General features: G+C 35.6%; 1 protein-coding gene across 2 annotated transcripts; it reads right to left on the bottom strand.

Moving 5' to 3' along the window:
* Positions 1–82: 82 nt before the first annotated feature.
* Positions 83–11,042, bottom strand: alad (aminolevulinate dehydratase). 2 transcript variants are annotated; one of them, XM_084413214.1, is made up of 12 exons: positions 10,831–11,042; positions 9,194–9,316; positions 8,964–9,014; positions 7,882–7,978; positions 7,653–7,788; positions 4,865–4,948; positions 4,655–4,743; positions 4,515–4,570; positions 4,298–4,385; positions 3,980–4,066; positions 898–1,027; positions 83–778 (listed from the first exon to the last, which is right to left on the bottom strand). In XM_084413214.1, exons 2-12 carry the CDS (start codon positions 9,310–9,312, stop codon positions 720–722), a joined length of 996 nt encoding a protein of 331 aa, XP_084269340.1. In that variant the 5' UTR covers positions 9,313–9,316; positions 10,831–11,042; the 3' UTR covers positions 83–719. The 2 variants fall into 2 exon arrangements, with proteins under 2 accessions (XP_084269340.1, XP_084269341.1); XM_084413215.1 differs by having other exon boundaries at positions 9,194–9,346; positions 10,737–11,028.
* Positions 11,043–11,327: the final 285 nt, after the last annotated feature.

The raw sequence follows: 11,327 nt of genomic DNA, 5'->3' as shown, positions 1-11,327 counted from the left end.
CATCTGTATGCTACAAAAATGCTAAAGCTTGTGTCGTGGAAAAAGTCTTCTCCTCTTTGTAAGAAATAACTCGAGTGACGAGTTCCAGATGCCAAAACGTAGACTTTATTGGTGGAGACAACAAAGCCGCTCAGTCAAAACTCAAATTTTTATACAGTTTCTTAGACCTTGCCCCTCAACTTTGCTCAACCAAGGGGTGTTAGTTAGGTCATCTTTAATTTTTGTTAACTCACCCCAATTAATCATCTCTTTTCTTGGCTCCATTTCTAATAGCAGTGAACCATTACCTGGTTTATCATCAATTTAACATAAAAACTCTATTTAATGCATGGGTTACAGTGTAATTTGTATCATTGGTCTTGATATCCAGATCCTCATATTAAAACACCTGATTTGCCAAAGTGGCTGGGTGTTTTGCTCAGAGTTGCTTTTATGACTTGAGTCTTATGACAGAGTTTTACACTGCAGTCTGTGAAACATATCTTAATGAAAACACTTTTCAAGTAATACACCAAATGCCCAAATTTGAGCACTAGAAAAATCAAAGCTGGTTGAATGCGTTTCTAACTAAATACATAAATCATAAAAACAAATATTGTGAAAGTGCTGTGTACTAATATTTGCTTGTCAGTTTTATTTTCTAATCCTAAATGTCACTCTCAGAAAGAGACAGTAAATTTGCTTTGATCTAAGTTTATTCACACAGGAGAACCAACAGATTACTCCGTTAACCATGTGAGCAATTGAGGAGCGTAGTAGGTGATAATGATGTCAGCTCCTGAAAAAAAAAAAAGAATACAGTGAAGAATTTTTTTTTTTTTTAATTATACAATTTGGGAGGAACCGGCCTCAACAGATTCAAATAATTTACTTTATCTTCCGTGTCCCCCTTCTCACCTGCTCGACGGAAGGCAGTCATAGCCTCCATAACTGCAGTGCGCAGCTCAAAAGCTCCAGCTTCAGCTCCATGCCACAACATGGCAAATTCGCCCGATACATTGTACACTGCCAGTGGATGAGTAGGGTGCTGATGGGAGACAGAAAACAGGAAGGTATTAAAGACTAAAAGAAACATTGGACTTAAAGGTGCAGTGTGTAATATTGACAATTAGAGGTTGAAATATGTACAGCAGTCTAAATTTAAAATATGGACTTTTTCACATACTTTGATGATGCATTTCCACAATTATCAACATTGCAAACCTATTTTCATATTTAAATTTTAAATAGTTTTGTATTACCTTGGCAGTAAATTTGGAGTAAAATTAATAACAATAAAAAATAATTAGCTGCGAGAGTGTTTCTAATGCAACGGCTGAACGAGTGATGGCAAATGTCACGTAATTCTCTCTTCTGACTGCTGTAATCAATCTCTATATTTTTCCCTCTTTTGGGAAGTCGTGGAAACACTATCATGTTTTTTTTTATTTTGAAATTGGAGCAATATTTCCACATAATTCCAATTTGTTTTGCTGTTTTCCACATAAAAAACCTGGGGTGTCAAAATACAGTGGGTAAATTGGCAGTGGGTGAGATCACACAAAATGCCAGAGATTTCAAAGTAGAATAACTGGCTGTAGCATTGTTTTTTTTGTTCTGAGAATTAAGTATTTGAACTTAGCATGTTTACTAAATCTCTGTAACACTTTGCTTCTAGGGGGAGCAATTTATTAATGTCTGGAAGAGTTATATTCCAACATGCCTGGTATTTTCTAAGATCTTGCTGAGCTGGTCAGGGGTCTCATTTATAAAACTGTGCGTAGGAACCTTACTAAAAGTGTACGTGCGCCCGAAAGCCAAAAATGGCGTACGCAAAGAAATATTCAGATTTATAAAACCGTTCGTACGCCAGAACCTGCGCAGAATTCACTTTATAAATCCCAGTCATCGGAAGATTGTGCGCACATACGTCTCCTCCCCGAAATAACCATATATGGAGCTTACAACGCCTCGTTTTACTATGCAGATCCTCATCTGCATATCATTTGCATATGATTATTCATCCACGTGATAACGTTTAACGGTACAAGACACATTACATTAATAAAAATCATGTAGTTGCCTATCCTTGCCTTGTTTTTGAATACATAAATCAAATAGTGTAAAATACATTTCAGAGAAAGTTTTTCTCAATCTTTTCCACTGGCCGAATTGTATTTTTAATTGATTTATATATTTAATGGAAACAGATAGGCCTTGGGCATTATTTGCACGAAACTATTTTCTCAGACAATCTGGTATTATCATGATAAGCAATTATCTCTGTGGTTAAAACATTAAAACAGCACGCCACAGGAAAAGTGTTCAAAAACATCGCATCCACAACAAATATTTCTATTGACTGAATTTGAATATAAAAATGTTGTAACTTCTCAGTATTTCATGTTTAAGTGTTTAACTCCATTAATTTGAATGGCATATTTAATCTAAATGTTTATATCAGAAGTAAAACATAGTTTAAATCATTATTTTATTTATTTAAACTGTTATTTGCGTCAGTTTCACTAAACGGCCCAACGCGCTCGCTGGCGCGGACATTTAAGAAGGGATGGATATTTGCTTCAAGTGACAGGCTTGGTGAGTGAAATTATATTTGTATTATCTTTCTGTATATGTTTAATTTTCTTTAGATTTTCTGTCTAAAAGTGACCAAAAAGACACTTAACTCCAGCTCACCATCGGTGTCGCCAATTCCCTTTGTCTCCAGAATGTGCGTACGCACGGCTCAAGGTTTGCTTAAAGGTGCGAACATTCTCCCGTCAAGTTTGTTTTTTATAGATCACAACCTTTGCGTGGGAACTGGCGTACGTACGTTTCCAACCCCGTTTTGTGCGTACGCACGCTTTATAAATGAGACCCCAGGTGGGTTTAATCTGAGTGGAACAAACTAAAAGAACCAGCAGGAGAGTGGCCCTCTAGGAGAAAAGTTTACCATTTCCGCAGTTCTGAAAGGTATATGTTTTGTCTTCAAAACTGTTTATGTGCCACATGTGTGATATTTTGTTATAAAATGCAAAGACACTGAAGTATTTATAAGTGTGCATAAAGGCTACTTTCAGACTGCAGGGAAAAGTAGGCCAAATCCTCAGATCTGTATAAACAGGTCAAACCTGAATCTGATCTTTCCTATTCTGACATGGTCCTAAATATGTGTAAATATGTGATCTCAGTCTGAACAGTTATATCAGAATTCATGCAACTTTTACTTTAGATTAACATTAATCATACTTCTCAGCTGACAGGAGGCAATTTAAAGATTTTAAAGACATTTTAATGGTGTTTTTTTTTTTTTTTGGTCGGTTATATTTTATGCATGTGGGTCACAATTAAATCTGAATTGAGCACTAAGGCTTGTGTGAGCGTATTTAAAGGAATAGTTCACCCAAAAATGAAAATTAGCCCATAATAAAGCCATCCTAGGTGTATATGACTTTCTTCTTTCAGCCAAACACAATCAGAGTTATATTAAAAAATATCTTGGCTCTTCCCAGCTTTGTAATGGCACTGAATATTGCCCGAGTTTTTGAAGCTCCAAAAAGCACATCTAGCCAGTGATTACAGTTTATAATGTTTTAAATATAAATATTTTTCTTTTAAAAACCCACCACTTCTCTTCAGAAGTCATTTATTAACCCACTGGAGTCACATGGGTTACTTTTATCATGGATGGATGCGCTTTTTGGAGCTTCAAAAACTTGTGCTATTCAATGCCATAACAAAGCTGGGAAGATATTAATTAATATAAGTCTGATTGTGTTTGGCTGAAAGAAGAAAGTCATATACACCTAGGATGGCTTGAGGGTGAGTATATTATGGAAGCATTTTCATTTTTGGGTGAACTTTTAAGTCTTCAAATACATTTTTGGGACTACATTTCTACAATGTAAGATAAGATTTTAAAGCGGAGATGTAACATGAGGTGTCAGAAAAGGACTCAAAATTCATAAATATAATCATACACTGACTCTACAGTTATTACCTTATTCTTGACCTCTCTCACAATATCAAGGTATGGTAATCCAGGTTTCACCATCAACATGTCAGCACCTTCTTTCACATCCCGGTCCTGCCAGCAAAAAAAGTAGTTTCCTTATACTTTTACTTCACTTGCTGCAACCCATACAATAGAAAAAAAGGGTCCTGTGCTCAGTTATATCAGTGCTGTTTTAGTAGTTCAGATTCCATGTTAAAAGTGGCCTTTCAATAAATTCCTGTTATAAAACATGTAAACACAGGAAAGAAAATTGTGCTCATCAGGTGATTACATGGGGTCTTTCAAAAAGTGACGTTCTCTTACACAGGCCCGCAGGGCTAGTCCTCTGGCACCAGGGGGAAGCTGATAGCATCGTCTGTCTCCAAAAGCAGGTTTAGACTGGGCAGCATCCCTTCAAATATTAAGGGGGAAAAAAAATCATTTTTGCTTTACAAAGAATAAACCCATCCTGGTGTTCTCATCTTATAAGAATATTTAAGAACTAAGAAGGAAGTTGGTAAATGGAATATTTGTACACTACCTGAATGGTCCATAGTAGCAGGAGGCAAATTTAGCACTGTAGCTCAGCACTGACACCTAAGAAAGGGGAAAGAGCTCGAGTCAGAATCTGCTATGTTCTATTTAACTATTTTGTGTGACCCAAAAGCAAGATTTCTCTACCTTGTTGCCAAGATCATTAGCGATTAATGCTTGCTTAATGGCTGCAATTCGTCCATCCATCATATCAGAAGGGGCGATGATGTGGCAGCCTAAGCGGAGAAAAAGTGTGACCAAATGTGATGATGATGACGACGACTTCTATAGACCTATTATTCAAAAATGCAAATATTATGTGTAGTTGACTATAAATTAATATAATTTAGGACTAACCTGCTTGAGCATATGCCAGAGCTACTTCAGCCAACCTCAAACAGCTTGCGGCATTATCCAGGCTGCCATCTTCACGCAGGATTCCTTAAAGGTGCCACATAGAAAGTCACACACTATGGTAATATCACTGTAAAGGGCTCATTTAAAAATACCAGGTAAAACAAATTGCATAGGATTGATAAAAGACAAGACTAAAGGTGTCTATGATAGTAGTCGTCACACCTTTGTTTACAATTAAAGGAGCATTCAGTAATTATTTGTACATTTTCAAAAGTGAGCTCTGTTGTTTCACGGTTCGATAGAACAGTTTTCTTGGGCTTCATACTGAAACTTATCAGCATGGATGCAGCATCATGCCAAGCACAGATGTTTGGTTAAAAATGCCATTGTGAATAAAATAGGAAATATGAAATTATAAGTGAGTAGTATTCAGATGGTCATGTGATAAAACATTGAAATATATTTTGTGAAATATGGCATTTCAGTTAACAGCCAATATTAGAATCCAGTTGATGCTGGATATTTAAATTGTATCTGTTAATTTTCAAATATCCATTTTCATACAGTACAAATGTGCCTAAATTCACTTAATGTATTTACTGTTATATTTTAAATATTTATTATTTATTTTTAATTGAATATAATTTTAATATCATCCATTTTTTGGTTAAGGGCATTACATGAACAGTGTTTTTGGCAAATCTAAAGGCCCTTTCACACCAAAAGTGACATGAATAAGCCGGCTCAGACGGAAGGGACTGCAAATTCACTCCTGCACAGTAGAGGGTGCAGCTCAAACAAACCTTTCAGCTGTGCTACCATTCTGGTTTGCAGGGCTGCGTTTTAGTCCAATTTTTTCCCTTGCTAACTTCCCTCCATCTTGTTCACTCAGATGTATGTCATTGAATCCGTTGCACGAATTCCCACTACTGGCGGAAACCTTTGCAATGTTTTTAAATGGAACGTCCCAAGCCCTTGATCACTCGGAATTTGCAATGGAGCTGATTTATTATTTACATTTCTTTTTCATATGAATTTGTTTTACGCACCATTCTACAGGCCTGCAAATATAAACAGATATTAAATATTAAATGTTAAAAAATACACAAACGAAAATGATAACAATTTAATAAAGTTTTCGTATTAAGGTAGCTACTAGGGGTGTAATGGTTCAAATTACTCACAGTTCAGTTTGTTTCACGGTTTTAGGGTCATGGTTTGTTCTATGTTCAGGTGAAAAAAAGGACTACTGTCAAATAAAAATAAAGAAAATAAGAACAAATAATCAAACTGCAAGCAACAGCACAAATAAATACAATTGAGCAAAGATACAAATAAAATAAACAGTGCTTTTCAGGTTATTTAGGTATCTAACAGTAGTTTCCAGGTACAGAAATTGAATAAAGTAATCAAATGTAAAATAACATTGCATATAATCTTCATTGTATAAATCAAATAAAGATGAATAATTATTAACACTTCATTAACAATAATTAACATAACTTAATTAACACAATAATTATTATACACAGACAGCAGGAATATTAGGCTGCTGTCACTTTAAGACATAGTGCACATATCCAGACTGCGGTTATGTTCACTTAAGACATAACCTACCAGCTATGTTTTCTAAGATATTCAGCAAGAAGGGCATGTTGACATCATTTCTGTGTGAATTTGTTCATTCAAGCACAAGACTTGAAAGAGAACTCAATATTTGCGTGTTGTCTGAGACGTGGCTCTCTTTCACGTCTTGCTCTTGAATGTTTAAATTGGCAAGGCTTAAATGAGTTTAGTTTAAACACAGATAGCAACATGTGCTGTTCAGGTCTCAAGTGCGCTCGTGCGCTATCACCCTAAATGACTGGTCATGTTTGAGCATACGGCACAAGTTTTTTGATCATCGCTGTTGTAACGTACTGGGAAGCCAGAATGCATATCCATCGACAGAAACATACATTAGCCGAAATCTGCCTGTCTGTTTTACCTGCTGTTATTTTCAAGAAACCATGTTATAGATGCGTCGTCAGATTTAAGATGAACCGCGGTGCAAGTGCGTGCCAAACCGTGAGTGGAGAACTGTACGGTTTGATTTTTTTTAACCAAGAACCATTACACTCCTAGTAGGTGACTACAAGTATTAAATGCAGTTAAATGTCAAAATAACTCCAATATCATACACTAAAGTTGTGTGGGGTGGGGGAAAATTAAGAGCGATGTTGCATTGCATTGTGGTCTATGGATCTGCCTGAAGCGTACATATCGAGTAGACCCTCGGCCAAATAAACTTCCCTCGTCCACTTGACGAAGTTGACACAGTAGAAGAAAGTTCAACACTCTTACTTAAGCAATAAACACACACACAAATGTGATGTTTAACTAAAGTCATCTTTGCTTATTCGTATGGTTGAATTGGATCATCACAGGTCAGCAGCAAAGACAGTGGTTAATAAAGTGAGATTAAATACATGAAGTATATTTGTGTGATTTAACATATTTCATTATTGCAGGCTTGCATAGTATTCAGAGGTTGTATTTCACTGTTTTTATTCATTTTGAGGAATACTGAATGTGCAAGTGAGATGAGTAAATGCATGCTCACATTTATTCTAGAACTACAATAACCATCATGTTTACACAGTAATGTGTTTCCCCAACACTGAACATGAAAATAATTATTGGCTTGAAAATTGGTATCAGTCAGTTTTTTTTCATTTCGGTAAATCTCTGAAAAAACTTACTTGATGCACTATTAAATGATGTAAACAGATCCAATACTGAAACTAACCACAGTGGCCATGAGAGGTGTAGGGGCAAAGGCACACATCACAGGCCAACACAAGTTCAGGGAATGTGCTCCTCAGTTTCTTCACAGCCAGCACTGCAGGAGTGTCATCTCTGTCTGCACCAGAGCCTCTCTCATCCTGGGACAGGAAATGAGAGAAACAATATTTAATCAACTCCGTCATAAAATGAATGACAGAAATATTACTGATACCATTTAACTTCTCAATGACCTTTGCAACATTTGCAGGAACTCCAAAAATCAGCACACACTTCAGGCCTTTATCCACAAGGGGACGAAGTAAACCCTCTAACTTATTGACGCCATATCTGAAATCAACAGAATGAAACATTATTTATTATAAAGATTTCTTAACAATACACTGGCATTCATTTTGGTTTATATCATGACAAACTAACGCTATCTGCGGTCCTTAGCGCGAGTTTCAGGACACAGCAGCTGCGATGACACGATGACTTTGCCAATTGGCTATTCAGAAGATGGGACTTACTTTACTAGAGCTTCCTTTATATTGCGAATTTCTCTCATTTATAGTAAAATAACTGAACTTTCTGTCGCAATTTAACTAATTATTTGATCAGACTTCAAGCAGTTAAGTAAATGTTTCTTTGTCTGAGATAACTAGACATCCCACGCTGAATGAAACACGCAACAATGTTCCATGAGGTCATGCGAAAACATTGCATAATACTGTTTATTACTAAATGTTAACTGCTGTGCTGCATAATGTGCTTTTTTTTCCACAAGTAAAAAAAGTAGTAACCAGCATGATAGTATTCCTTTCTGAATGCAGTCTATATTACTTGACTATGTAACCAGACCTCACTTTTACTACAGCCACCCAGACTTAACAACCCAGAATAAACGGATCCTTGGTTTATCTTTGTGCTTTGTTGGCTACCACCCTGCCTGAATCTTATCTCAGACCACCAGCCCAAACTTTACATGCAAATCTTTGTTATATCAACCATACACATCTTGAATATTTAAAAAGATGTTGCCCATAGTCCTTCCTTCTAGAGACTTTTATGCAAGTCTTATGCAAAACATCAAAGCTAACTGACATGATTAAACTAATATATTAATTAACATTTAGGCTACATTATTAATGTCAAGTGCCAGTTTTCCTTTAAATGTTTAAAATTGATCATACTAGTCTAGCTTCATGTTAAACTCCATTAGTAATCCATTAGATTCCTTAATCCAATGACAATTCAATGATACTTGTTACTTTAGTAAAGGATGAGAAACAAAGACAAGAGAATACAAAAAAGTGACAGTGAAGGATGATACCTCGCTTGACCAGGTAGACTTGCTATTGGTTCCACTGCATCAGGACTGTCACTGTTAAAATCAGTTGGGGAGAAACATAACTATTTGTCTCCAATCAAACAAACGAACAGTAGTACCTTTAAACAAGCAACTTTAAACAACTTTAAACTTTAAACCAACTTTAAACAAACCAATAACTCCTGAACCTATATACAATCAACAAAGAAATATAATGAGGGGGAAAACATTACGTAATGAAGATAGGATATATGAGGTTATCTGGTCTAAGGTCTGAAGCACAGGTCTGCCAGTATCGGAGAGTTGGGTGAAAGTAACCACTGTGTAGAATGGAGTCTGCCGGCTGTGTCATCGTCCTGTAGATTCAAATGGAAGACAAACACTTACTGACACAATCTGCTCCACATGTGACGTAACTGCAAAATTATGAATCATAGTTACATAATACACTGTAGAAAAAATATTATGAATCAACTCATTGTCTTGTTTCCCAGAATTAAAAACGCATCAAATTCTTTCTTAAAAAAAAAAATGAATGAAGAAATAAAATAAATTCACCTGGAAAGCGAGACTGCATTAGAGGACGTATTAAGGCTTGATTTCAGATGATTTATGTGAATTTGAATGTATTGTTGTTCACCTGTAAACCTACTACATTTAACATCTTATCTAATTAAAATCATTATAAAAATGTTTAAATTAGTTAATTAGGTACTATACGGTTATACGGACCACAACCGCTCTTGGTTGGTCGTAACCCCAGTGACGGGTAGGTTTAGGGGCGGGGTTGGGGTAGGTTTAGGGGTTGGGGTAGGTTTAGGGGCGGGGTTGGGGTAGGTCATCACATGTGGTCCGGATTAATTATTAGTAGTATCAGAGCACATTCTCTGGTAGTATTATGACTAATTATTAATTTAATTACAAAAAGTATAAAACAATGAAATCATTCATTTTATAATGATATTTACAGTTTAAAAATCAAAATCAAAAAATGATCATCCAAATAAAATGTATTTAAATATATTTTTAAAAAGAAAATACCATTTAAAAAAAATGATCTCAATTGAATGAACACATCCTGAGCGGTTGGGAACTTGGGGTTAATTATGTTATTCTGTCCACTGATTTTATGAAAATAAATCTTCTAAATGAATGAGCAATGAGCGATTCCGACACATTCCCGCCATACAACTGAAGCAGGCATGCAGAAATACTGGCAGACAAGACATGTTTTCGCCTGCTAAACCGAAGCAACCATATTTGAATCACTGAAAATATATTTTTTCCACATAAAAGTGATATAGGGTTCATCTATTATCTACCCAAAACAAAAATGACATATACACGGAAGACTGAGGTGTCTTAGAGTAAACTTGTAAACCATCGAAATACAATTATTGTACCATGGTGTCATCACTAAGTACACTAATCATTTAAATTTTAAAGCTGTTAAGCAGAAATTATTAATTATAATGCATACATATTGAATTATAATTCAAGCATACATATTGCATCAGGTCAACTCATTACTAATTTATCTATAAATGTTGAAATGTCAGTAATTATTAAACAAAAAGTACTTACAATTTTAAGATTTACACAATGTAATGAATGACTTTTAAAAGCAGTCCTAACATTACACACTTGGTCTAATATCTAGTACACATCAGAGTGTACGAATAATATCACCCAAATATCTGGTAATTTTTTTTACAGGTTTTTCTAAGCTAGTGACCGTCCTTACTACAGCAAAATACTGTATAATGTAAATATTACGGAGATTTGAAGCTTTTAAAGGCATAGTAATTAAAGCATTTCTTAAACATCAGAAAGCATGTGAATACATAGGCTACAATTGAGATGAACTTACTTTGTGTTTAGGATGGGAATGGAAATAGTAAATGACCCAGATCAGATCTTGCTAACCGAAGTTTTGCTCCTTGAACCCATAGACTGTAAAAAATAGCTTGAACCTCAAACGACGTGTGTGTGTGTGTGTGTGTGTGTGTGTTTCACGAGAGGAGTGCTGCTATCTGTCAACTGTTTCCTGTTAGACTACACGAAACTTGTCTTCCTCTAGGTGGCGCTTGGTGGCTCAGAATGGCAAATTCTCCATTTGGTCCGAATCACATTTCAGTACGTTTTGTCTTATTGGGACATCAGTGCTATAAAAAGTATAATCTTGTAAATATATATTTTACCAAGCTCTCGTACCTGAGATATAAATAACAATACGTTCATGTAGGCTTTACAAAATTTCTGAACCTTATAATTTAATCACAAACGACTATGATTGATCCATCCTAACCAGCGCGGAGAAAAGTAACAGGTAAGTTACCACTTGATAGAGCTGGCTACGTTTTATTT

This window comes from Rutilus rutilus (genome assembly GCF_951802725.1).
Source record: "Rutilus rutilus genome assembly, chromosome: 7".
Classification (NCBI taxonomy): domain Eukaryota; kingdom Metazoa; phylum Chordata; class Actinopteri; order Cypriniformes; family Leuciscidae; genus Rutilus; species Rutilus rutilus.
The sequence above is the reverse complement of the archived record's forward strand: the minus strand, read 5'-3'. Positions and strand labels throughout refer to the sequence as shown.

Coding starts and splice junctions, on each gene's coding strand:
- alad (XM_084413214.1), bottom strand. CDS start 9,312: ATGACACAGCCGGCAGACTCCATTCTACACAGTGGTTACTTTCACCCA. Junction 4,744..4,864: donor TCTGGCATATGCTCAAGCAG/GTTAGTCCTAAA, acceptor TTCTCCGCTTAG/GCTGCCACATCATCGCCCCT. Junction 1,028..3,979: donor TGAGAGAGGTCAAGAATAAG/GTAATAACTGTA, acceptor GTCTCCCATCAG/CACCCTACTCATCCACTGGC.